Source organism: Vulpes lagopus, chromosome 7 (genome assembly GCF_018345385.1).
Source record: "Vulpes lagopus strain Blue_001 chromosome 7, ASM1834538v1, whole genome shotgun sequence".
Classification (NCBI taxonomy): Eukaryota; Metazoa; Chordata; class Mammalia; order Carnivora; family Canidae; genus Vulpes; species Vulpes lagopus.
In genome coordinates this window covers 57266072-57292130 of record NC_054830.1, presented here as the reverse complement: position 1 = coordinate 57292130, position 26059 = coordinate 57266072, and the positions used below count along the sequence as shown (strand labels likewise).

Here is a 26059-nt window from a genome sequence, read left to right as displayed (position 1 = left end):
ACTCTTGCCTCCTCTCTGAATTGTCTTGACCCTTCTAAGGTAGAGTTGGGTGATCTCTCCTCTTCACATACCTCCATGATAATACTTTGAGTGCTGTGCTGCAGTTCATCATGTTTCTGTCTCCCCAACTTAAGTGGTGGGCAGTGGCCTTGCCTGGTTTATCGCAGTCCTCCTGACATGTTGTACAGAGCCGGGCCCAGCAGGACACACTGAGGTCAGCAGAGAAGTCCTTTAGGGCTGTAGGTGGCCTGCGCCGGGTGGGCTTCTAGCACTGTGAGAGATGTGCACATTTCCTGTTGGGTCAGCACATGTGCCCTGTCTACCAGGGCTGAGAAGCCGATTGTGCTCAGCAGGTACATTTCAAACTCACTCTGAATCTCCATAAGGAAGGTGAGAGTCTTTTTCCCAATCCTAAGGAAGGAAAAATTAAGATATCTGTACCACCTCACCCTCCCACCTGAAAGGAGAAGACTGTTTACTGTCTGGATGGAGCATGCTATTGAAGTGGGATGAGACCTGAGCACATGATAGGCTGGCTGTGGGCTGTAAGGGACTCACTGTGTGTGTGTGTTGGAGCTGTCCTTGTTTGGGTCCTCCCTGCAGAAAGTGATAAAAAAGTATGATAAATGGTTTTCAAAGGTGTATAAAACATGTGGCCAGCAGGTGTTGATGAAAGAAGATAACAAAGGGACTTCTTGGGATTATTGGTAATTATCATGTGCCTACTTTTCACAGATGATTTTGTTAATCCTCACCATAGTGTAGATAGAGAAACTGAGGCATGGAGAGGCGAGGTGACTTTCTCAAGGTCCATCACATAGTAAGGTTCAGAGTTGGGATTTCAAAATAGGTCTCTGGCTCAGAGTATCAATGATGCACCTGATGTGTCTGGTGGTTCACTGTAGGCACTTGAGTGACCATCTCCTGTCTGTTTCTCTCTCCAAACACATGCCATCTTTTCTTGTTCTTTGTTAGCCTCATCCAGCAACAACGAAGAGACCATACTTGAAGGCCAGGGTTCATGTCCTTGTGGCAGCAGCTACCGATTGCCTGTGTGCAGGCCCTCTGCTCTGTCTTCCTCATATCCACACCAGCTCAGTGCCAGTCATCTCGTAGCTGCTTCTGAGTATTTGTGGAATATACATAAAAGCCAGCAGGATCCTTCCTGCAAATGCATGCTGCTTGCTTGCTGTTTGAGCATCTAGGACTCTGAGCTGGGAAGTCCTCAGAGCCTCCTTATAAAGGAAAGGCAGTGTTCTTTCTTGCCTTTTTCAAGAGGAAGACACAGGATGTTTTGGAGAGTCTTTTGGTTCTTGGAATTGTTGCCATTCTCATATTTCAGTGTGCTTTACTTACTCTTCCTACTTTGTGGCATCCTTGGGAATGGCCTCAAGGAAGATGTTCTGGTGGCCTGACCCCATGAGGAGGCAGAGGGTGGAGGCTGGTGTGGGACCAGGAATGATCACCATCAGCTGAGTTAGGGCCACCACAGTGACCCTCAGAGGAAAGAGGGACCATGTGAGAGGAGATTCCACATAGCCAAGGTCTGCTGATCTGGGGAGGGTGAGGAGAATCTTCCTGGTAGCATTTTGCCTTCCTGGTCATCACTTTGGGTCAGGCAGTTTGTGGATCCAAGCCCTCCTATTGTGCTGAATGTTTCCTACCTCCTAAAGCTTTGTAGGACAGACAGGGCTGACAGTGACACAGTTTCCCCAGGGTGTAGCTGTAGGTAGAATGGGAAGTAATCAGCAGTTGGTCTCACACATGTGTACACATGCATGTAAATGTATACATGCACACATGTATGCTCACATTCACAGACATCCCTTCCAGCTCTAAGCAGAGTTGGAACCCTGTGTTCACTCCTAGGACTTGCTAGTTAAGGAGCCACATGAGGAAGTCCATTTCTTTCTGGGGTTGAGTGCACTCCATGTATTCTGTGGCTGGATCTGCTCCCCATCAGTATACCCTGCCTCCTTCTCTGGCCCAGATATAGAAACCTTCTATTTCCAGAAACTCAGAATCTTCTTAAAGATCGAAGACTTGCCATGATTAAAGATATGCATCAATATGTTAATTATGCAAAGAGTTTCTAAACAGTATTTTGAACAGCAGTAGCTTTGTTGGAAGAATTCACATTGCCTGTCCTATTCTTTAATAAAGACCTATTGAGAAGCATTGTGGGGAGGTGGGAAGAATGGGGACTTCATAAGCACAGGAACCTGAATTTAAACCCTAGCACTGCCATCTCATGGCTGTGTGAGTTTGACAGGGCTCGTATGCAGCATCCACTTAGTAGGTAGCCGCAGTAATGGTGATGAGGTATTTGCTGGAGAGTAAATATGTAACCTCCTAAAAAGATTCCTGAAGATCATTGCATTATTTTAGGTAGCCTAGGTTATGCTTTTGTTGACTTGAAACTATAAGTCCAGTTCACATACTTTCTTCTCTGTCTCTGGTCAGATACCATGCTGGACAAGCAGAAGTGACTCAAGGCTTCTCTCATGAAGCTCCTATATTTGTAGGGTGGTCAATAGCTATGGATCACTTAGTGCAACAGTAATTAGAGTAATTATAAAATATATCTAAGTGCAATGGGAGAAACAGTTGTTTGGATGGGAAGAGAATAGAAGTCAGTTAGGACCTTGACCGCAGCCATAGAAACCAGCTCAGGCTATCATAAACAAAGGGGGAAGTCATGGGAGGGATGCTGGGGGCTTGCTGGTGGGTGTGAGGTGTGGGGCCAGGGTGGGGGCTTCCAGGCTGTTCCAGCTGCTGTCACTATGTGTTTTATCAGTCACTCTAATCTGTGTCATTTCCTCAATGTTCAGATTCGTGGGACAGTGACTGTGGGAGCCTGAGTAAGGTACCCGCCCCTGATGAGTGCACATATCTGGCTCCACTTAGAAATTGGGCAGCACCTTCCCCTGACTCCAGGACCCTAAGGTGCAATTTTAGAGGGTGCTGAAGAAGAGTCGGCTGGGGCTTGGACGGTCAAACAATAGAGCGTGTGGGCAGGCCCTCGAAGCTTCTGCCTGGCTGGCAGGCGCAGTAGAGAAAAAGAGGTATTTCTTTGGAATGCCAAAGGAAAGTCTAGAGTGTCTGTGGAAGGGTTGGTGCTACTGTGGGGAATGAGCAGGCTTTTCCAGGTGGCCGAGACCAGCTCGAGGAATGGTGAGTGTTACTCAGTTTCTCATATCCTTATCGCCAGAGGTAGCCCAGGCAGAGATTGTAGATGGACCCACAGAGTTGGAGCAGACTTCTGAACGGCTCCCACAGCCCAGACGATAACTTGTCATCAGCGTGATTTCCGCCATCTTCTGTACCTCTGCCTCTGGGCAGTGCCAGGGGAGCAGACTCATAGCCCTGTGAGCCTCACACTGGCTCCAGGATGGTTATTCTGTGTACTTGATGTTTTTTTAGTCCAAGTCTAGGTGCCTACAATGGAGGGAGGACAGTGTGGCACAGAGCCCATGATCTCACTGGGAGGCAGGAAGCATTGCTGACTGCCCACTGCCACAGTTCCAAGCTGAGGATTGCACCTGAGCCACAGGTCTCGCTGCTAGCGAGAGGCTGCTTCTCAGACTCATTCACCTCATAGCCCTCTGCAGAATACTTTCTAACCCCTTAGCACACCTGATCCTAGGGTTGAGATTCACATCAGGTTGGAAAGGATTGCTCAAGAAGCCTCTGGGTGTGGGGGAGTCCACAGTTGTGAGCAAGGCTGCCTATGCTTAGTATGTGTATTCCCTGTGACCTGGAGCAGGGGATGTAGATCAAGCCTTGTTCTCTGCAAGTAGCCATAGTTCAGTCTCATGTCACGGGTGAGCAGCGTCTCTGAACTCCTAGTATTTATAGTACAGTGAGAAGCAGCAGGCAGCGGAGTTGAATCCTGACTCCCCTTCTCCCTCCCCCATCTCTGTCTTTTCAGCCTATGGATTTTGATACAAGGGTAAGCTCGCCTAGCCCGACTCTTGCTTATTTCAGGTGGCATGTTGTTACCCTGTGCTAGAAGACAGCCCTGCCTCGCTCACATTTTATTCTCCATCATTACTTTTTAAAAGGTGTTCAGCTAGAAAATTGCATATTATTTCCTCTATAAAGGTTTCTCCTTGCCGCCTTTGTGTAGCATACAGCTGTCATAACCACAGTTAATATTTTGTGTGCCTGCGCTTGCAAGTGCACGGTGCGGGGAGAGAGATAATCAGGCCATCCTCTTGGGCAGCAGCCTTCCAGTTTGGCTTTTATGAACTGGATTTTAAAAATAAATAAATAAATAAGATTATATCACTCTCCTGCTTAAAATTCTCCAGTGACTCCCCACTGTTCCTTGAAGACAGTGTGTACTCCTTGGCACGGCCTGCCAGGCCCTGCACAGGCAGCCTTGTTCTGGCTTTCTCCCCGTACCCACTGCTCCTCCAGTCTGTGTGTCCTGTTGTCTGTTCTGTTCTTCCCATGCCTCGAGCGTGTTGCATTCATTCCTATATAGGAGCCTTCACATGTGTGTCTTCTCTTTTGGAAAGGAGCTGCCCCAGGATCTTTGTGGGCCTCCTTCTCTGTCGTTTGGCTCTCAGCTCAGTTGTCACCTCTCAGAGGGGCCATGTGTGGTCACTCTGTTACTTGGTCGTCACCCAATTGCCAGACTGTTTGTTCTCATAGTCCTTCATCGGCATCCGGGATAACATTAACTTGTTAGTGTTCATCCGTCTATTCCCATGTTGCGTGTCATTCATGAGAGTATTCACTCTGAGAATCATCTGGCTATGTGAGCATCTTAGGACATTCTTGTGGCTGGCTGACTGAACAAACAAAAGGGATCTTTTCGGGGAGAGGCAAAGGCCATAGCAGGGATTATGCAGAACATCTGAGCCAGGAGACGTTATCTGTGAGGTGGGAGGTGTTGGCTGCACCAGGTGGGCTACTGAGACCAAGGGCTCCACTGCTTGCTCCAGGGAATCCTCTGTCACAGAGGATGGCTGTGGCAGGTGTGGCCACGGAAGTCAGTGGTCCTGTCCACAGCAGAAGCTTTCATCCACACACTTGGCTGACGCCCAATTTCCTATTTTTTCCTGTGAAAGTCAAAATGTTTTTTATGTAAAGTTTCCAATTTTGTAAATACTGGTGGCAGGTTTAGTTACAACCAGACCAAACCAAAACTACCTAACTCAATAAAATAGGATCTTGCAGTTCCTGGGCCACTAGCTTGACTTTCCTTTTTTGACTGGTTCTTCCAGCCATTCAGCAAATGCTTGGTGACCCTAACTGAGTTCAAAGCTTCAGATATGGAGATGAAAGTTTGCTGTCCTCAGGGGGTTCATGATCCCTGAGAGGGACATATGAGTGCTCCAATGCAATGCTGAATGATAAGACCAGGACAGGAGGGCCCCTTGGCCAACCAAAGGAGATTGGCCAGTTGTTTGGGGGCATTCACCATGTAGAAGGGTGCCATGTGGTTCATTGTTGCTCTGTGCAGAAGTGGGCTTCCTCCTGCCCACCCCCTTCTCTTGCCACTCCACCACTAAAGGGAATTTTGTATCAAAGGGGGTAATTGTGTATAAGAGAATTGTGTATCGGTTTCCAAGCCTTACCATTCCTGTGCCCTAGGACTCTATTAGAATGCAGAGGTGATACTGGGATATCTTAAGACAGGCTTGCTTGGAAAGATTATACCAGGTAGGACTTTATTACTCTGGGAGATGAGGCCCATTTACTTTCATATTTTAGCTCTCCCATGTACTGATGGGTAACCTGATTACTCTGTGCCTCATTTTTCTTTCCTTGTAAGTGGGTTTAATAATAGTTCTCTACCTTACTTGCTGTTGTGTAAATTAAAGGAGCACTTAAGTAATTATTTATTAACTGTTAATAAATGCTCACTGCTGCTTTTATTGATTTGTCCCTGCTTGTTTCATGAGACTTCTCTGATCCTTCTTTTTGTTATAACCAAGATTGTACTTTTTACACGATATGTAGGTGTCTCTAGGAGGAAGTAAGGCTGCAGAGCTTGTGGTACTTACTAGATCAAACATGTCATGTACAGAGTTAATTGGCATCAAGCATTTTCCACTGTCCCCTCCCCTATGGTCTTGTTCTTTCCTTACTTGAGCTATATGGAGTCAGCAAGCTTTGGTTGCCTCAGAAGCCATCTGTCCTATGATCTGTCATACCTTAATCCTCTGTTCTCTTGTTCTCCGGGTGTGGACACCATGACCATGCTAGAGATGGAGAGACCGGGGTCTCAGCACTGCAGCCTGTGAGTTGAGTTTGGGAAAGAAGCAACCTGAGCAGACACCAGCCTTCAGAATGAGACCATTTTCATGCAGCTCTTCCTGGTAATAAAAGGAAATGGGGGCTGCAAGAGAGAGCCTATGATATTTTGGCAGATGGTCTTGTAATAGAATGTTTTTTCAAAGTTTTCTGTGAGGCATCAGTGACTCTTAGAAAATGTGCATTGAGTAATGAGGAACAAACGTGGCTTTGAGCACTCCCTCTCCATGGTGCATTGCTGTGTTGCCATCTCTTTTCTGGCATAATAGGTGGTTTCCAAACATGAGAATGGTAATCCCAGAGAAGTGGCCTTTCCGGCCTTCTCACGGACTCTTGGGAGCTTGGACGTGGTTCTGGAGTGAGCAGCGCCTCTGCAGCTCTGACCCTGCCCATTCTCCTCCTGGGCTCTGGCCTGGCTGGGAGCCATGGGATAGTAATGAAGCAATGCCTACAGTTCTGCCTTGCTATGGTGAGCTGCAGCCCATCTCCTGAACCGTGCTGAGCTTGTGGAACAGTGTGCACCTGTATATGCTAGGTTGTGGAAGGAAGGCCGGGCTGGATTCTTTGGGGAAAGTTTCTCCTTCAGACCCAGAGCAGATACACACAGGCATTCCTGGGACCCCTACATCAGGGCAACATTGCAACAAGCTCTTATGGCAACCCTGTGAAGCTACCTGGGTTCAGACAGATCAAGCATCCCATCTGCTGCCTCTTGGCAAATAATTATTAGAGTCAGAATTTGAACCCAAGGCTCTTAACCATCCCACTGTACTGTATATTCTTAAAGGTTAGCATCTCTTGGAATGCCTGGATGGCTCAGTCAGTTAAGTGCCTACCTTTGGCTCAGGTCATGATCTCAGGGTCCTGGGATTGAGCCCTCCATTGGGCTCTCTGCTCAGCAGGAAGTCTGCTTCTCCCTCTGCCCCTGCCCCCCCTCCACTCATGTACTCTTTTTCAAAGAAATAAATAAAATCATTTTTTAAAAAAGGTTAGTATCTCTCCCTTCCCCAAATCAACTTCCCACTATCCTTTGTTTTATTTTTTTAGCAAATATTTCCTGCATGACACTGGGGGTAAAGCAGTAAATGCAGCATAGCCCCCACAGCCTCCAAGAACTTACAGTCTAGAAGGGGTACAAGATAGTAAACAGACAAGCAGACACACAATTTGTCTTGGAACATACCTCTATACATACACAAGTATATACACATCTCATGTTGGCATCTGGTGAGACTTGGCAGTTTATGTAAGCACATCAATGTGCTAGATACCGTAGCGGCTATGTAAACATGCATAGCTATGTACAGATGACACATGTAAATACAAGGTGTGTTGTCGTATCTATCTTCACCATATAGGTAGGGGTTCCCATTTTCAGGTCAGCAACCTGAGGGAGGGGCCGTGTTTCCCTCCTCCTCCCTCGCATTTCATCAGTCAGTCTCCTGTTGGGTCCTCTTTCCCACCATGACCTGTCTCCATTGAGGTCCTCATCATCTGATTACTGCATCAGCTTCAAACTGGTCTTCTGACCTCAGGATTTTTTTTCTTAATATTTTGATAACTTTATTTCAGTATAATTGTTTTTTTTTTTGTGATCCTCTGTATTTTAAAGATTTTATTTATTTATTCACGAGAGACACACAGAGAGATAGAGGCAGAGACACAGGTAGAGGGAGAAGCAGGCTCCATGCAGGGAGCCCAACGTGGGACTTGATCCTGGGTCTCCAGGATCACACCCTGGGCTGAAGGCGGTGCTAAACCTCTGAGCCACTAGGGCTGCCCAATCCTCTGTATTTTTAGCATCTTTATTAATATATAACTCATATACCATAATATCAGTCACTTAAAATACACAATTCAGTGGTTTTTAGTATATTCACTGAGCTGTGCAACCATCACCACAAACTAAGCTTAGAACATTTTCATCATCCCTTGAAGAAACCTTGTACTCCTGAGTGACTAGTCAGTCCACATTCTCCCCTCCCCAGAGCCCTGGGGAGCCACTAATCTGCTTTCTATGTCTGTGGATGTGCCTACTCTGGATATTTCATAAAAATGGACTCATGTAATATGTGGCTTTTTGTGTCTGGCTTCTTTCATTGGTTTAAAGTTTTCAAAATTCATATTATTATACATATCAGCACTTTGATCATTTTATGCCTGAGTAATATTCCATTGTGTGGATATACCACATTTTAAAAATCCATTCATCAATTGATGGACATTTAGGAGCTGAGAATGGAGGAAATGGGGAAAGATTGCTAATGGAAATGGAGTTTTCTGGGGTGATAAAATGTTTTGGAATTAGATAGTGGTGATGTTTGCACAGCCTAGTGAATATACTGAAAACCATGGAATTGTAGATTTTAGAAGGGTGAGTTTTATGGTATGTGAAATATGTATCAATAGAAAAATCCAAAACCATTTTTTAGAAGGAAGACAGGTACTGTAGATAGACATATGAAGAAGGAAGACATTCAGGACTAATGAGGGAAAAGGAACATTGATGTGTGGCTTAGGTGAGCAGGAAGTTGACATATAACATCTCAGAGCACCTTGGTATCAATTCAGGTGCAGATTATCTCAGATCATCTCAAAATTATATTTGTCTTTGAGATTTACCTTTTACATGAAAAAACTGTTATCTATAATAGTGGGAGGTGTGTTTTCTTTTTTGATTAGATATTTAATAAGAACGCTTTTACTGTCATGCTAATCATTCTTGGTTGCCATTTATTATTATTTTTAACTATGGTGTACCAGTATACTGCATTTAATGCTTTATGTGCATAATCTCATTTGACTTCACAGCAGCCTCATGGGATGTAGATGGTGCTAATCTCCCCATTGTACAGGTTGGGAAACTCCATTTTATTTAGATAAGTTCCGACTGGACCAAAGTCACTAGGTAGGAAGTAGTGGATCTAGTATTCAAGTCTAGTTTCTTTCTACCTCTGAAGCCAGCCCCCTAAACCACTATCTTAGATCATCTTTTAGAATTAGAGTACATTATCATTAATTTAAAGGAGGGGTGTGGTACATAATTTAGACCCATCATGGATCTTGGAACATCTTTGAGGTGCCATTATAATCATCATTTATCTTATTACAGGTGTGATCTAGTAGTACCTTGTTACTCAAAGTAACATGACCTAGGAGCTTAGTAGAAATGTGTAATATTGGGCTCATCTCAGACCTGTAATTCAGAATCTTTATCAAAATCAGAGGTGAGTCATGTGTGCTTTCAATATTTGAGAAGCACTGTTTTAATACATGATCTTAGAAGCATCCAATTTGATGATCAGCCAGTGATTTGACATTATTAAAACACACAGTTCAGGAAGAGAGGATGTGGTCCCAAAATGTTGTGTGGTTGGTGAACTGGGAGTCAGAAAACCCATGTTCATCACCCTGCATCTGGGTGACCTGGAGCAAGTCACTTAATCTGAGTCATTTTATTCATACATGAAATAATAAATTTTTTGTCTCAGTTTTTTTTTTTTTTAAAGAAGGCACTTAAGGCTATCAACTTACCTCTCAGATACTTTATTAGCTATGTCCCACTTTTTGTTTTAAATGTAGAACTTTAATTTTTTAATTTTGAAATTTCTATTGTTATTTTTGCTTAGCCTATGAGTTATATTTAGGAAGGCATATTACTAAACCCATTTTTAACTGTCTTTTATTATTGATTTGTAATTATAATTTCATCAGAGAAGTGGTCTGTATGTTGTTAATTTATTTTTGTGGTGTGTGTGTGTGTCTTTAGAAGGATGATTTTTACAAGTGTTCCACTCAACTCTAAAAAGAATATAAATATTCAAGTTTATTAGATCAATCTTGTTAATCTTAGTATTCAAATCTTCTAAGTCTATATTAACTTCTTTGCAATATTAGAGGAAAAGTGTTCAGTATTTCACCAATAAGTATGATGATCTCTAGGTTTTGTATACATGCCTCTTCATCAAGCTAAGGAAATTTCCTTCTGTTACTGGTGTATTCAAAGTTTTTTTCATAAATGGTATTTATTTTGTCAAATGCTTTTCCTGAGTCTATTTGAAATGACCACATGATTTTCCTCCTTTTGTTAATGTGGTGAGTATGTTGATTGATTTTTACATGTTAAAGGAACCTTGGACTCCTGGCATACATCCTGGTTGAGCATGGGATATTATTTTTTTTTACATATCAATGGCATTGATTTGCTAATTATATTTTGGTTAAAGATTTTTACATCTCTTTTCTTAAGTAATGCTGATCTGTAAATTTCTTTTCTTGTAATGCCCTTGTTTGGTTTGCTGTTATAATTTAATAGTCTCATAAAATGGACAGTGTTCCTCCTCTTCTATTGCTAGAAGAGTTTAGAAATGGTATGATTTCTTCCTTAAATATTTGATAGAATTAACTAATCAGTGTGAAGTCATCTGGGCAGCAAAATTATTTGAGGTAAGGTTTTTAAAAAATTTGCTTTATTTTGTAAATAACGGGGAAATTATATTAAGCTTATCACAGGTGTACAGTTCACACATTTCTATTAAAGCATTTATCACATTGTATTTATTGGTTATTTTGGTAATTGAACTTAATGGAGGGCAGCCCGAGTGGCTCAGTGGTTTAGTGCTGCCTTCAGCCCATGGTGTGATCTTGGAGACCTAGGATCAAGTCCCATGTCAGGCTCCCTGTGTGGAGCCTGCTTCTTGCTCTGCCTGTGTCTCTGCCTCTCTCTCTGTCTCTCTGTGTTTCATGAATAAATAAATAAAATCTTAAAAAAAAAATAAGATAAACTTAATGGATCTGTAAGTTTATAGTTTTTAACTCATTCAGAAATTTTTCATTCATTGTTCTTCAAATATTCAGATACTTTCCTTCTCCCCTTCTCCTTTCCGCAGGTATCCAATTATATATGTGTTACTAGTTGATACTGAAATTGTTGCATTGGTCACTGAGGTAGTATTCAGTTTTTCAGCCTTTATAGGATTTTACATTTCAGCTCACAAATGTCTCTTGGGTTCTTTTTAATAGTTCCCACTTATCTCATTATGTTCACATTTTCCTTTAAATCCTTGAAAGTATTTATCATAGCTATTTTGGAGTCCTATGCTAATTCAATCATCTCTGTCATTTCCAAGTCTAAAGAAAAGGACTAAATTTCCTCCTGGTTAGGAGTCATGGATTCTTGAGTAATAGGTTTAATTTCTAAACATTTGAGGATTCTTCTGGGGATCTTGCTGTTCTTAATTTCTAATTTAATAATTTTGTGATCATAGTGGATACTTTGTTTTATTTCATCTGTTTAAATTTCTTGTAGCCCAAAATAAGGTCTATGTCCACTTAGGAAGAATGTGTGTATCTACAGTTGTTGCAAGTATTCTATAATGTCAATTAGGTCATGTTGGATGATAATATTATTCATGTCGTTCTTATCTTTGTTGATAAATCATCTGGTTCTATCAATATTTTAAGAGAGGGATGTTAAAGTCTTTAACCATGGGTTTGTTTATATTCTTTAGTCTGTCAAATTTTTATGTTTGAGAGTTTTGTTATTAGATACACATTTATAATTGTTATTTTTTTCTTGAATAATTGTCTCCTTTGATTATGAACTGTTCCTCTTTATATCTGGTAATATCTTTTTGAATGCTCCCTTATTTAATATTATAACTACATCAGCTTTCTTGTACTTAGTGTTTGCATGATATATCTTTTTCCCATTCTTTTTTGAAACCTCTTTGTGTCTTAATATTTAAGTTTTTTTTTTTTTTTTTAAGATTTTATTTATTCGGGCCGCCCTGGTGGCTCAGCGGTTTAGTGCCGCCTTCAGCCCAGGGTATGATCCTGGAGACCCAGGATCGAGTCCCACGTCAGGCTCCCGGCTTGAAGCCTGCTTCTCCCTCTGCCTGTGTCTCTGCCTCTATCTGCCTCTCTGTGTCTTCTCATGAATAAATAAATAAAATATTTAAAAAAATAAGATTTTATTTATTCATGAGAGACACAGAGAGAGAGGCAGAGACATAGGCAGAGGAAGAAGCAGGCTCCACGTGGGGAACCTGATGTGAGGTTCGATCCCAGGACCCCGAGATCACAACATAAGCCAAAGGCAGACGCTCAACCACTGAGCCACCCAGGTGCCCCATGAGATGTTTTTTTTTTTTTAAATAACATATAGTTAGGGTTTTGCCTTTCACTGGTCAGTATGGTAGGCAGAACAGTATCCCTCCAAAGATCCCTCTTAATTTCCAAAACCTATGAATATGTTCCTTTGCATGGTAAAAAGGACTTTGCAGATGTGACTAAGATAAGGATATATGATGAGATATTATCTTATATTACCCAGATGGGTTCAATGTAATCTCAAGGGCCTTTATCAAAGAAAAAGGAATGTAGGAGATTCAGAGAAGGAGGTGTGATGATGGTAGCAGAGGTCAGGGTAACATGGGGTCATGAGTCAAGAAATGGGGCAGCCTCTAGAACCTGGAAAGGCAAGGAAATAGATTCTTTCCTAGAGCATCCAGAAAGATACAGTCCTGCCAACTCCATGATTTTAGCCAAGTAAGACTCGTATGATACTTCTGATCTCTAGAAACGTAGAGAATAGATGTGTATTAAGCCACTAAGTTTTTGGTAATTTCTTACAATCACAAATAGGAAATTAATAGAGGGTGTTAAATCTGTTTGTTTAATATGGTTATTGATATGACTGAATTTAAATCTGCCATCCTGATGTTTGATTTCTGTTTGTTCTGTTTTATTCCTCCATTGCTATTTTCATGTAGGTTTTTTGAGGGAGAGGGTAAAGATGAATCAGTATATTTTAAGAATTCCATTTTATCCACCCAGTTGACTCTGTATTTGTGACCTCTTTTGTTACTTTTTTAGAGGTTGCTCTAGAAATTACTTGTTTTTTCAAACTTAAGACTATTCAAAAAGTCCATTACTTCAGGAATTATTTAAGAACTTTACAAAAGCATTCTACTTGAGGTTTTTCTGAGCTTCTCAGATCTTGTATTTGTAGTCTTTAATTAACTTTGGAAGTTCTTGGCCTTTTTCTCTTCATTCTTTTGCCCCATTTTCCTCTTTTCTTACTAGGACTCCAATTAAATATACACTATACCATTTGATATTGTCCTGTAGATCTTGAGTGCCCTGTTCAATTTTATTTTTCATGCTTTATCTCTTTGTGTTTCAATTTGTATAATTTCTAATGACTTGTTTCTAAACTCACTGATTCTTCTGCTCTGTTCAGTCTTCTAATAAACCCATGATTTCATGCTATACTATGTTAGAAATTCATTTTTAGCATTTCCATTTGGTTGTATTTTATAGATTTGTATAGTGTTGGTGAAAATGGTGGAATAAGGACCTCTGAATATTCTTCCTTCCATAAAAACAATGAAAATGCTCAGAGTCAATTTTTTTTTTTTTTTTTTTTACAGAACTCTGAAAATTAACCAAAGCTTACAGCAATCCAGGAGCATTTGTTCAAGAAAAATGATGAATCTCAGTAAGAACAGTTATCTTCATGGGATTTTAAATAGTCTTATTCTCATTCTTCTTTCCCCCAACTAAGCAGTAACTTTGAAAACCAACAGCCACAGTCATGGTAAAAACAGCAGCCTGGCAACCACTGGATGGAGCAGAGAAGGATTGAAGTTCTTTAAAGCCCCATGCCTAGAGAGTTGTCATTATTTTTCCCGTCTGGTGGTTTCTGGAAGAATCTACTTGCAAGGCTGTTGTTATTTGACATGACTCAGAGGTTATCCAGCAGAAACATCCTTTTCCTAGGAGGCATTTTTCAAAAACAACCAGAGGCAATTGTTGAACACCATGGCTGCTTAAGGAGGTGCATAACAATTTGGGCAAATAGGGCAACCCAAAAGCTTAAAAAAAGAAAAACTACCCACAGCTAAGATCATACTCAATGGTAAAAAGCTGAGAACTTTTACTTTAAGATGAAGAACAAGACAAGGATGTCCATTGTCACCACTTTTATTTAACATAGGAAGTCCTAGCTGCAGCTATCAGACAAGTAAAGGAAATAAAAGGCATCCAAATTGGTAAAGAAGTAAAACGTTCACTGTTTGCAGATGACATTCCACATAGAAAGTCCTAAAGACTCTGCCAGAAAACTGCTAGAACTGATAAATAAATTCAGTAAGGTCACAGGATACAAAATCAATATATAGAAATCTGTGTTTCTATTAACTAATAATGAAGCAGCAGAAAGAGAAATTAAGAAAACAGCTCCATTTAAAATTGCACCAAAAATAATAAAATATCTAGGTATAAACTTAACCAAAAAGGGGGAAAAAATCTATACTCTGAAAACTATAAAACACTGATGAAAGAAATTGAAAATGATACAAACAAATGTAAAGATATTCCATGCTCCTGGATTGGGAGAATAAATATTGTTAAAATGTCCACACTAGGGATCCCTGGGTGGTGCAGCGGTTTGGCGCCTGCCTTCGGCCCAGGGCGCGATCCTGGAGACCGGGGATCGAATCCCACATCAGGCTCCCGGTGCATGGAGCCTGCTTCTCCCTCTGCCTATGTCTCTGCCTCTCTCTCTCTCTCTGACTATCATAAATAAAAAAAAAAAAAAAATTAAAAAAAATGTCCACACTACCCAAAGCAGTCTACATATTTAATGCAATTGCTATCAAAATACCAACAGCATTTGAAAAAAAAAAAAGCTAGATAACAAGATGTTCAAGCTTTGAAAAGCTCCAACATATTCTTGGGAATCTAGAAGGCCAGATGAATGGGTGGGGCTGTGCACTAGGAAATCTCAAAGAGATTCACAATTAGATCATCATAATCAAACTGTCGAATGCCAAAGTCAAAGAGAGAAGCTTGAAAGTAACAGGATAGAAGCAATCCGTCACATGCAAGAGATCCTCAATAATATTAATAGTTTATTTCTTATCATAAATAATGGAAGCCAGAGAGTGCCCATCTCCCTGTAGAAATTCTTCTGTTCACATATCTTGTCTACCTTTCTCTACTAGATTCTTTAACATATTAGTCATAGTTACTTCACAAAGTCCCTCTGTGTTACTTGTAACATCTGGACCATTGTTGCATCTGACTGCATTGAGTATTTCTCTTTATGGTAGGTCATTATTTGTGTGCATGTGTGTGTGTATGTGTTTACATTTTTGATTGAGTGCTTAACCTTTTGTGTACACAAAACATTAGACACTGCATTATATATGTCCAGTGAAGGTTTTTCTTTTCTATGAGATCATTAGTCTGGGGGCTTGGGTGTTTTATAATGGCATATAGTTAGATTTTCTTTTTCTTTCTTTCATCCAAAGTGAGAATCATTTTCTTTTAAGGGTGAGATTAATCAGTTCATGTTTTGTATTTATTATCTATTCCTAAATGAGAAGTTACAAACTTTAGTGGTTTAAAACAATGAAAAACAATAAACATTTACTCCCTCACAATGTCTGTAGATTGGGGATCTGGGCACAGCTTACCTGGGTGTCTCTGTCTCAGGGCTACAGTCTCATCTGAGGGTTCAGGTTAGGGCAGCTCTTGTTTCCATGCTCCATTGTGCAGCTGTTGGCAGGATTTAGTTCCTCACTGACTGTTGGCTGGAGGTCTCCCTCAGTTCTTTACTGTTTGGATGTCTCCATAGGGCAGCTCACAATATGGAAGCTTCCTTCTTTAGTGTGAGCAAGACAGAAATCACTGTTCTTGCAATTGTAAAGTGACATTCTATCCCTTTTTTGCCATATTCTATTCATTAGAAGTTTGTCACTAGGGGGCGCCTGAGTGGCTCAGTTGGTTGAGTGTCACTTTGATTTCGGCTCAGGTCGTGATCACAGGGGTTGTGAGACAGAGCCCCAGGTCAGGTGGTCAGCTTGTGCTGGGCATAGAGCCTGCTTAAGATTCTCTCTCTCCCTCTGCCCTCCACCCCAAAAAGTTTGTCACTAGGTGCAGCCCACACTCAAGGGTAGGGCATCACACAAAGACAGGATTATCAGGACAGCATCATTGGGGACCATCTCAGAGGCTATCTACCACATATATATTGTGATATATATAAGTAAGTCAGCTGACTTACTTATTCCTATAATTTTATTTGGGATTTTCTATTTATATCCTCTTCTCCTCTTCCCCTCATCTCCTTCAACCCCCCCCCCACTTTCTCCTCATTGCTACATCTTGTTCCCTTCCCCCACCTCATTTTACCCTCCTCTCCCCCACCCACCTTTGCCTTTTGCTTTAATAGTCCTCTTCCTCCTTCCTCTCTTTTCCCTCCCTTCTCTTCCTCCCCTGCCTCCTCTTTGCCATCCCATTCAGCTCTTCTTCTGAGGTAGTTCTTAGATGCTGGTTGGAGTCTGTCAGTTGGAGTTCCAAGTTTTTCAGTTCCTCTTTCATACATTTTATCTTCATCTCCTGCTGCAACATTCTGGATCATATTTCTGTACTACTTTCTAATTTGCTAATTTCTGCCTTACTGCCCTAATTTAGGGTTTGTCTTAACCATTTTATTTTTTTATTTTGGAGAAATTTACATTTATAATATTTACCTGTTTGGGGGTTTATCTGTTCCAGGTTTGTAATTCCTTCTTTTAAACCAGGAGTTCATGTATCTTTTGATATCCTTTAACATTCACTTTTAAAATTCTTATCAATTGGAAATTTAAACACTGGCTGACTATTTGATGATGTTAAGGAATTAATTAATATGGAGGAGTATGCAATGGGACTATAGTTTGGTTTTGGAAAATAAACGTCCTTATCTTTTAGAGAAATATATTGAAGTATGTACAGATGATCTGCTGTAAGAAATTTCAGGTAGGGAGGGGGTGGGGAATATAGGTGAAACAGGATTTCCTTTAGCTTATAAATTTTGAAGTTTAGTGATGGCTGTCTGACATTTTATTAAATTATTATGTCTTATGCTTAAATTTTTACATAATAAAAAGTTTTTAAAATCCTTTGTCATGATGTCCCATAAAATTAATTTCTTCAGGAGTGAATTCATATTCCAGTTGCTGATTTTTTTGGTAGCTTTTCTAAGCATCACATTTATTCACATATTTGGGATTTGGTTTGCAGGCCCGTTTTGAGTTTTCAAATCATTTTGATTTTTGTCTTATTTTGCTTTGCTTTCTCTATCAATTTTGTTTCTCCCTGCCTAGTATTTTTCTAGTGGTCTACACCTGCCACCCAAATTCAGAGACAGGTGTTATTGTGGCCTTCTGAGGCCCCTCTCCATGATAGTACTAGTGGTGCTGCAGAGCTGGGACCTGAGCAGGGCAGCTTGATTCATTTGTGGCCTGGGGCTGAGTGGACTGGAGCTTTGGCCTCTGGGCTGAACCTCAGCCCTTCAGGAATGTTTTACATCAGCTTCTTATTCTGGGGAGCCCTAGGTTCTGCGTGGCAAGCCCGACTCCAGTTCCCCTGCTCTGTAGAGCAGGCTTTGTTCCAGCTGCCTCTGCTGACTCCAGACCCAGAGCCCAGCAGGTCTGTGGCTCCAGCCTCACCTACTGTTTTACATTCCTGTTCTGTTGGGCATTTTAATCTTGTTTTTGAACCTACCCATGTCTTTTTGCTCTCCTGTTCTTACATTTTATCTGTTCTTGCTATGTGTTTAGAGCTGGGAAGATGCATCAAAGTATGAACTCACTGTGCTCTCTTGACTGGAGGAAGTCCTTGACTAAATCACTGAAGATTCTTTTCATTCCCCATTCAAAGAGTATAATCCACCAAGTAGATCTTCTTAATGGTGATATTTTGCCTTTGTATTGGAGACAGCATACTTTACTCAGTATTTTTTTCCCAGAAGACTGACTTGGTAATCTCCTTAGAGAAAATAACAACCCGCTACCCCACAAGTTATTCTGCCCGTGGCCTCCCCAGCACACATCCCTCTCTAAAATTATCTTATTTTTCTACACACACATTTGTCTCTCCTACTGGGATCTAAGTTCCATGAGAACAGAAACTCTTTCTCATTTCCCTTTTGTATCTGCAACCCCTTTGCGATAGTGTCTGTCATATGGTAGGCACTCAACAATGTTCTGATAAATTACTGGATCAGTCACTGAAACCTGCCTGTGCCTCCTTAATTCCATGGTCATGCTGCGAGGTGCTGCTGTGAGTGGCCTCTTGTGAGTGCTGGGAGGCACGTATTGGACCGTGGCAGCTATGCAGAGTGGCCAGTGTTGTCTGAGGCCCACCTTCCATTCATCATAATAGTGTCCTGGAGTCCTTGCACCCAGCCGGGCATTGACAGCCAAGTGTTTGTATCACATTCATTTGCCACAACCCCTTTTCATGTGTTACCTCCTGTCCATTGTTACTCACTGGATTTCATTATAAATCTCAGAGATGAACAGAGCAGGTAGGTGGTGCCTGTTAGTAGGTGAGGTGGAGGCAATGAGCCTGCCACCTTGCTGGCTTGCTGTGATGGAGGCTATGCCTTTGGGGATGTGCTGAGGCAAACCAGGCCTTCCTCTCACAGAACTTCCGTTGCGGTGGGTGAAACAGACTCATAGCTCTCTAAACAGTTAATCACTTCCTTACTTGGCATTAGCTTAGTGGTGTTACAAATTGACATGGCTATAAAAGGAGACCTCCATATTCTTAGCATTTCTTCTTGTGTGTGAATAGTCTCTCTGTGGCCTGAGGAAGTGTCAGTGGTTAGGGAGCTTTGCCTGGAGCCTTAGCTCTCCATCCCATTTCTGCAATAGATGTCCATGCTGGCACAGGCCCGGGAACCATGAGCTGACTGTTCCTGGAGCCACTGCCCAGAGGAAGCATCCTGATGTGTCGGCAGGAGGGAGGACAGACAGACGCTTGGAAGAACCTCCTCATCTACTGCCCCACTGGCCTCAAGTGAATGGCAGCAGAAGAGCCTCATGGCAATTTTGCTTTCAGATGTCAGCTTTACGGTTGGCTGGGACTCTTGGCCAGAAAATGGCAAGTCTGGAGCCCTGGGAGGTATTCCTGTACTGTCTGCTTCATTGTCAGACCAGCTTCTCCTCTGATTGTATCAGGGACTGCTGATGGTTAGGGCCCAGATGGCTGCGGAGGGCCCAGCACAGATTAGCCATGCGCCCATTCCTGGGACACTGCCTCGGCATCATGCTTTGAAAAATCCTGTGAGAAATCCCCAGCATTCAGTATCACTGTTTGTATTTAGCTTTCCTGAAGTGTTGGCATTCCAAAGGCATTCCAGAAGCCTTCTTGGCATGTTTAGATATTCTGCAGCAGTCTCAGGAGCCAAGTTTCTGCTCTCTTCTCCATTCTGCAGGTAAGCGGACATGCCCAGGAAAAGGAGAGCAAATTGCTTAAGCTTATGGGCCAGTCAACCCAGGGGTCCAAGCCTTTCCCACGGGCTGTCACCACTCTGCGCTTGGCTCCTCATCACTGGCCCCTGCTGGGCTTTATAAAGTTTTCATGTCAAGGCAGTAGCATTGCCAAGGAAATGGGCTTTCAGAACATTGATCCTTCTCCTGCTCAGTCTTTTTGAACAGTTCAAACCCATGTGCTGACACCATAGTGTGGTTTGAAGGAAGCAGCTCAGGACTTGGAGTCACTGAGACTTACATTGTTGACTAGCTCTGTGCTCTTAGGGTCATGATAATTTAGTGACACAGGAGCCTGAAATGAGGCCCTTGCAGGGGGCAGACAGCAATCAGATTGCATTGCTTCTCTGAGCCAGCCCTCTGGGGGTCTCAGATCCTGGGTGGGGGCAGGCCCTGGGTCCTTATCCCACAGAGGTCCTGAGAGGCTCCAGGACCGTGGATGTCCCAGACAAGAGGACACGGCTGTGATGCAGGTATCCCTTGGTGATGCAACCTGCTGTGATCCCCACCCCCCCTTTTCTGCAGGGGTTTCCCTAACCTTGCACACAGCGTGTGGGCAGGCACTTCTGCTGCAGGCTTGTCTATTGTACCTGAGTGAGCTGGAACAGTCACCGAGCTAGTTAAGGGTGGGGCAGTTTCAAGCCCAGGTGTGCTGGCTCCAGGTTGCTTGCCCTGGTTAGCCAAACAAGCCCCTTGGCCAAACTGTAACCTTGAGGCAGGGTCCTCAGCCACGTGCACCAGCCAGTCTGTTCCCCTTCAGGTAGGTGAGGGAGCAGCCGTCCTCTCCAGCTCGAGGGTTCTGGGCTTCTGACACCGCTTACCTTTTGGATCCCTGACCCCTGGAGCAGGGAGTTTGCCTTGCCAGAAGAAGGATATTCTAGCATCCCTGCCTCCGGGGGCTCATGTGTGAGTCAGTGGCACGGTCTGGTGCCAGGGGTGAGGACTCTGTGGCCAAGGAACAGTTCTGGTCCTTCTGGGCTGTGTGGCCGTGAGGCCGTGCAGCTCTGCAGTCTGGCCCTGCACCTGCTGGGGTTCAAATCCCAGTTCCTCCCTCACAGCTGTGAGCCGGGACAGTTACATAGCCTCTCCATTTCTTCTCCTACAAGGACATCATAATAATCCTGTCTACCTTTTAGGGGTATTGTGAGGTTCAAGTGAGAAAGTCTGTGGGAAGCACTTGGGCCAGTACTTGGCACATAGGAAGCACTTGGTAGACATCACCGGTCTTCTGTGAAATGACTCTAGCAGCTGTGCAGCTTGAGGTTCTCTGGTGAAGACTAAACACCTCACGGTACATACGTGACCTGGCCTAACATAGGTTTGCGGCTCCTGGTCACTGCTGCTTGCATGGCCGATGTCTCTGTGAACAGAGCCCCCGTGCCCCCTCTCCCCCCCTGTTCCTCCCCACAGCTCAGCCCAGCTGCTGCTGGCTAATTCGAGCTTTGTTCTCTCCCCACTAGGCCAGGGAGCTGGAGAGCCGGGAGGCAGAGCTGAGCCGCCGTGACACCTTCTACAAGGAGCAGCTGGGGCGCCTTGAGAAGAAGGTAAGGCTTGTGTCAGCTGCCTTTGGAACCAGAGTCCTTCGTGGCTGTGGCTGTAGGGGAGAGAGGAGCCTGCACTCCCAGTTCCCTGTTCACCCCAGCAGCCAGCCCCCTGTGGACCTGCCCTCCTGTTTGTGGCGAGCACCACACCCTTGCCCTTTCCATAAATTGTATTCACAGAGATAATTGGTTTTTAATTTGCCCGCCTTTTGTGAATGCTGCTGGCTGTGCTATAGTTCAGTTTTAGAAAAAATTCACTTTCACCACAGGGCGGTGCTGAGACCTAGCCTACCTTTCTTACTTTAGTTAAGCTGCATTGGATAAAAATAATAATAACGTGAAGTCCTGCTGCACAAATATATTAAAGTTGTATTACTGATTTTCTTCCGGGAGTTGGGCAGATCAAAGTGCACCGTGGCTACACACTCCCTACTTTTCTAGGGATAAGCCTTTGAAATGAATGAGATTCAAAGACGTCTCATTGTTACTTTTTTTTGTTAACACCTACGACTCTTGAAAATTCATTTGGTAACTTGCTTACTTTTTTGGGGGGGTGGTTAATTTGTTGATCATGACAGATTTTTCAAAGAAATGGCTTAAACTGTGGAAGGAGATGGCTGGGAGGTTTAAAAATATTGTTCTTCCTCCTGCCTGAGACAGCATGCCAGGCAACCTGAGCCATCAGCTTATTGCAGGCAAATCTTCGAGAATCATTTGTCATGCTTTTGGAGCTTTGAAATTGACAGTTTGCTTGAGGGGCTTGATTTCCATAGGGGTTTTCTCCTGTGGCATGGCACACTGGAGGCTGGCGGAAATGTGGATTTCTGGATTTCCAGGCTGTTGGGGACAAGAGGGATGCTCCCCCTCGCTCTGGGGATGCTCCTGTCTGCCTCCTGCCTGCCTCCTGCAGGATGTTTAGGGGACATCCAGAATTCTGATGTGAGTGCACAGCACCGCCGGTTGCAGCGTAGTCCGGAAGGCCAGTGGGACCCCCTGAGCCACTGACGGAGGGGGCCTTAACAAGGAGGGGTTTCCTGGGACGGCCTCCTGCCCAGGTTTGACTGTAGCTGTAATGCCAAGGATTATGATTTGAGACCCTGGAAAAGGGTAAAAACATTCCACCAGCCATAGCTCTTAATTATCATGGTTGCCCATATGTTCATAAGCGCAGATTTTGTGTGTGTGTGTTGTTATGTGTGCAATTCTGTGGTCTCCTGCTGCGCTTCTCTTGCATTTCTTTCTCTGGGTTTGGCTCCTAGAAGCATGTGTGTATGTGTCTGCTTGGGGTGAAGGGCAGCAGCCTTCCAGCATTTTTCCTGTCTTGAATCTGTTTTCCCCTTGTCACTCTCTTTTCTCATCCCTACTGTAATTCTCCCCCTTCAGCCCTGTTTTCTGCTTTGCTGAAGGAAAGGAAATTCTCCTGGATGAACCCTTCCTTCTCATCTGTTCTTCCCCACTCGCTTGTTCGCTCATCCTACAGGGAAGCCAAACTCCTTACATATGCAGATGTGGGCATATTTTTCTAAAATGAGGTTTTCCTCATTTTAACTTCACATGATTGTGAAGTTACTGAATGCTTCCAGAAGGAGGTGCAAAAACATGATCACCTGTCTGGCTCTGAAATACTAGCATTTTGCTGGTGATAATATACAAAAGGAAAGCACCTCCCAAATCCCAGGAACTAGAGATTGGTGAGGCAGACAGGGGTGGGGGTCATGGGGTAAAAGGGGCACTGGAGAGGGGGCGTAAAGAGGCACAGTTCTAAGGCTTAATTGCACCAGTCTTGAGAAAGATTTTCCATCTTCTCCGTGGATAATTTTATTCCCGTAATGGCTGAGAAGATGAAGAACACAGCATCCGACAATCTTTTTTATTAGCTGTTGCTTTTATATAATTCTGCTTTCATTTGTTGAATACTCTCAGACCTTGACATTTTCAGCTTCTGTACACACAGCTTAAGGGCCTTCCAATCAGCAGGCTCTTTTCTTTTCTTTTTTTTCCCCCATTTCCTCTTAAGTTTAGAAATTGATGGTGGAAACCTGTTTAGGGGGAAACTTGGAACAGCTGCTGAATCATCCTTGACCACCCAAAATAGTTGGGAGTGTGGCCAGGGGCCAGAAAAGGTTGGAATGGGGAACACAGAGGCCTGGGATTGAGGAAGTGCCATGCTTTGTGCACCAGCCTCTCAGCTGGAACCCTGCTGCCCTTCTGCTTGTAGGACACGGTTTCCGAGTGCTGGCCCATTGTGATCGGCAGGGAAATCCTGTGCAGAATCCAGACTCATTTTCAAGGGAAGGAGACATCTTGACCCCTTTGTACCACAGTATTTATTCCCTAGATGATTATTCTTGAGTGTGGAAATCATATTTTGTAAGGCTCCTATGCTTTATAATCTTTCTGAGTAATTGTTCCTCATGCCCACACTGCAAGATCTAAATGAGTGTTTTTCCTTTCATCACAGAGAGCAGTGAGCTGCTGGGGGCACTAGGGCCTAGTGAGGGTCTTATGGCACCTGGAAGCAAATCCCAGATGTGGTGTTGACACAGGCTGTGAAGCAGGGGCAGCATGTGTTCACAGTGGGCCTGGGCCCGCATGCAGCAATGTATCACTGCCTTCTGCAGCCATGCTGTCCCTCCTCATGTCTCAGTTTCCTTGTCTACAAAATGGGGGTATGATGGGGTCAGCACCCTGAGGTGATGATGGGGTCATTAGAGGAGGTGATGCCTGGAAGGTGTTGGCATGTGCAGGTGCCTGGCAAGTGCTAGCTCCTCTCTGTAGTGTACAGTGGTTATTGGCAATCCTCTTTCAAGTCCTAATGCTTCAGGTTTGGTTTAATGGGTGAATGTGTGTATACGTGCACAGATGTATGTGTGCTGAGATGGATATTATCATTAGTGGTCGGATTGCTCTCTGGGATGTGGAAACCTCCACTCCAGGCTTCACGGGGCTTTTCTTGGATGCCTGCCATAGTGTCTGTCTGTCATTCAGTATGCAGAGGGGTAGAAGAGGGCTCTGTGCAAAGCAATATGGAAACCATGTGTGCTCACAACTGGGTGTTTCTCAGTGTTAGAGAACAGCGCCATCTTCCATTTCAGTATGTTGGGCGTAGGGTCCAGAAGGTGAAGCTGTCTACCACCTTGACTGTCAGAGCTGTGGCTGCTGAACCTTTTGCCATCCTCACTGGCCTCCCAGAGTCTTTGCTCAGCTGCCCTTTGTGTTTTCCTGTAGGAAACAAAAGAACTGGGAGTGGGCCTCTCCAGCGCTCCCCCTGGATTCAGTTATCTTTCCGCTAAGGGTGACTTGTGCCCCGCCTGAACCAGCACGTCTTCTGTCTTATGGTGGTAGCCTGGGGGCCAGCTGGTTCTGAACCCAGCAGCCATTAAGCTGACCACTCTGGCTGGCCAAGAGTGTGTCTTCTGCCCTCAGCCATGGGGCCAGGTCAGGGAGGTGGTGGGGAACAAGCCAGTCATAGAGTCCTAGGCCAGCCCTCGATAATTTACCAGCCTTCTGATCCTGAACAAATAGTTTAAGTTCCAAAGCTTCAGCTGTCTTATCTTTGAAACAGGAATTTTAAGACTAACCTACCAGTCCTTTGGAGGATGAGTGGTCATTAGTGTATGAGTATCTGATGTAGGAGTTTTCAGTTTCATGTCATTTCCATCCTTTTCCTTTTCTTTAATAAATGCATAGCCATTTATTAATTCCAAATTCATTTAATTCTGCTAAGTGCACAGAGATGGTTCTGACAGTTGTGATTCCTACCTCAGGGAATTCACAGCACAGTTTGGGAGGGGAAGGAGATGTGAGGAATGGGATCCCAGGTAGGAGGATGCCTGAGTGCCAGCTTCCTGCCAGCAGACCTGCCAGCCCTGTAAAAATGGTCTCACTTTTCTCAAACTCAGCAACTACAACGTGAGGAGTGCATTTTGGGGGTGTAGCTTCACAGACTGGAGGCAGGGAGAAAGGGAGAACCTGAGAAATATGTGTGTTCTTCCTGGATCTCAGGCTCTTTCCCCCAGAATGTAAATGTCTGTTCCTGCCCCTGTTGGATGCATATGCCATCCCAACATTGATATGTGAACAGTCAGCCCTTTTCTTGTTTTTTTCTCTTTGCTTCTACTCTGGCTTTCTTTTTTTAAGGAACAACTGTCATGTGATCCTGCCAAGCCTGCAGCTTTCTCAGTGACAGCACTAAACAGCCCCCTGCCTGGTGTCCCTGGGGGTGTCAGTCGGAGTCTGTTCAGGAAAATAGGAGCTGCTCTATGACGCAAAGGAAGAGGAGTTAAATGTGGAGGATTCTGCTTTACAAAGAGAAGGTAGCCCACTGGTCAGGAACACATGGAAAGGGCCTGGCCTCACACATGTCGAGGAAATATAGTTGCAGCCATAAGGCAGCACCATATGTACTCAGTAGAATGGGTGATGTGGGAATAGTGGACACTGCCAGGTGCTGGCAAGGCTGTGGTTAGCCCAGGCCCTCCATACTGCTGGCAGGGAGGTAAATTGGTGAAGCCACCATAGAAAACTATTACCCATTGTCTGTTAAAACTGAACACAGGCTTACCCTATGACTTGGCAATTCTGTGCCCAACAGAAATGTGTCCATAGGTTCACTGAAAAACCAAACAAAAACTGTAGAATGTTCCCTGCAGGATCATTCACAATCACCCCAACTGTCAACAGGGGAATAGATAAATCACAGTAGTCGTTACTGTGGAGGCCCAGTCGGGCATGAGAATGAACTGGTTGTGGCCACAGGCAGCAATATTGGTGACTCACATCAACAGAACACCACACAGAAGGGCCAGCCATAGAATACATATACATTGCATGGATGTTGTATTACATGAAGTTTGAACACAGTGGAACTGATCTGTGGTGTTAGGAAGTGGGATAATTGCTACCATTGGGGGAAGTAATGAG

At 43.7% G+C, this 26059-nt stretch overlaps 1 protein-coding gene across 1 annotated transcript in view; it reads left to right on the top strand.

Moving 5' to 3' along the window:
• The window catches only part of CHCHD6 (coiled-coil-helix-coiled-coil-helix domain containing 6), a 257547-nt gene that overhangs the window by 117777 nt on the left and 113711 nt on the right, over window positions 1–26059 (top strand). Inside the window, exon 5 of the mRNA XM_041761570.1 lies at window positions 21056–21139. Within this exon, the coding sequence (XP_041617504.1) occupies window positions 21056–21139 (84 nt within the window). The remainder of the gene's footprint in view (window positions 1–21055; window positions 21140–26059) is intronic.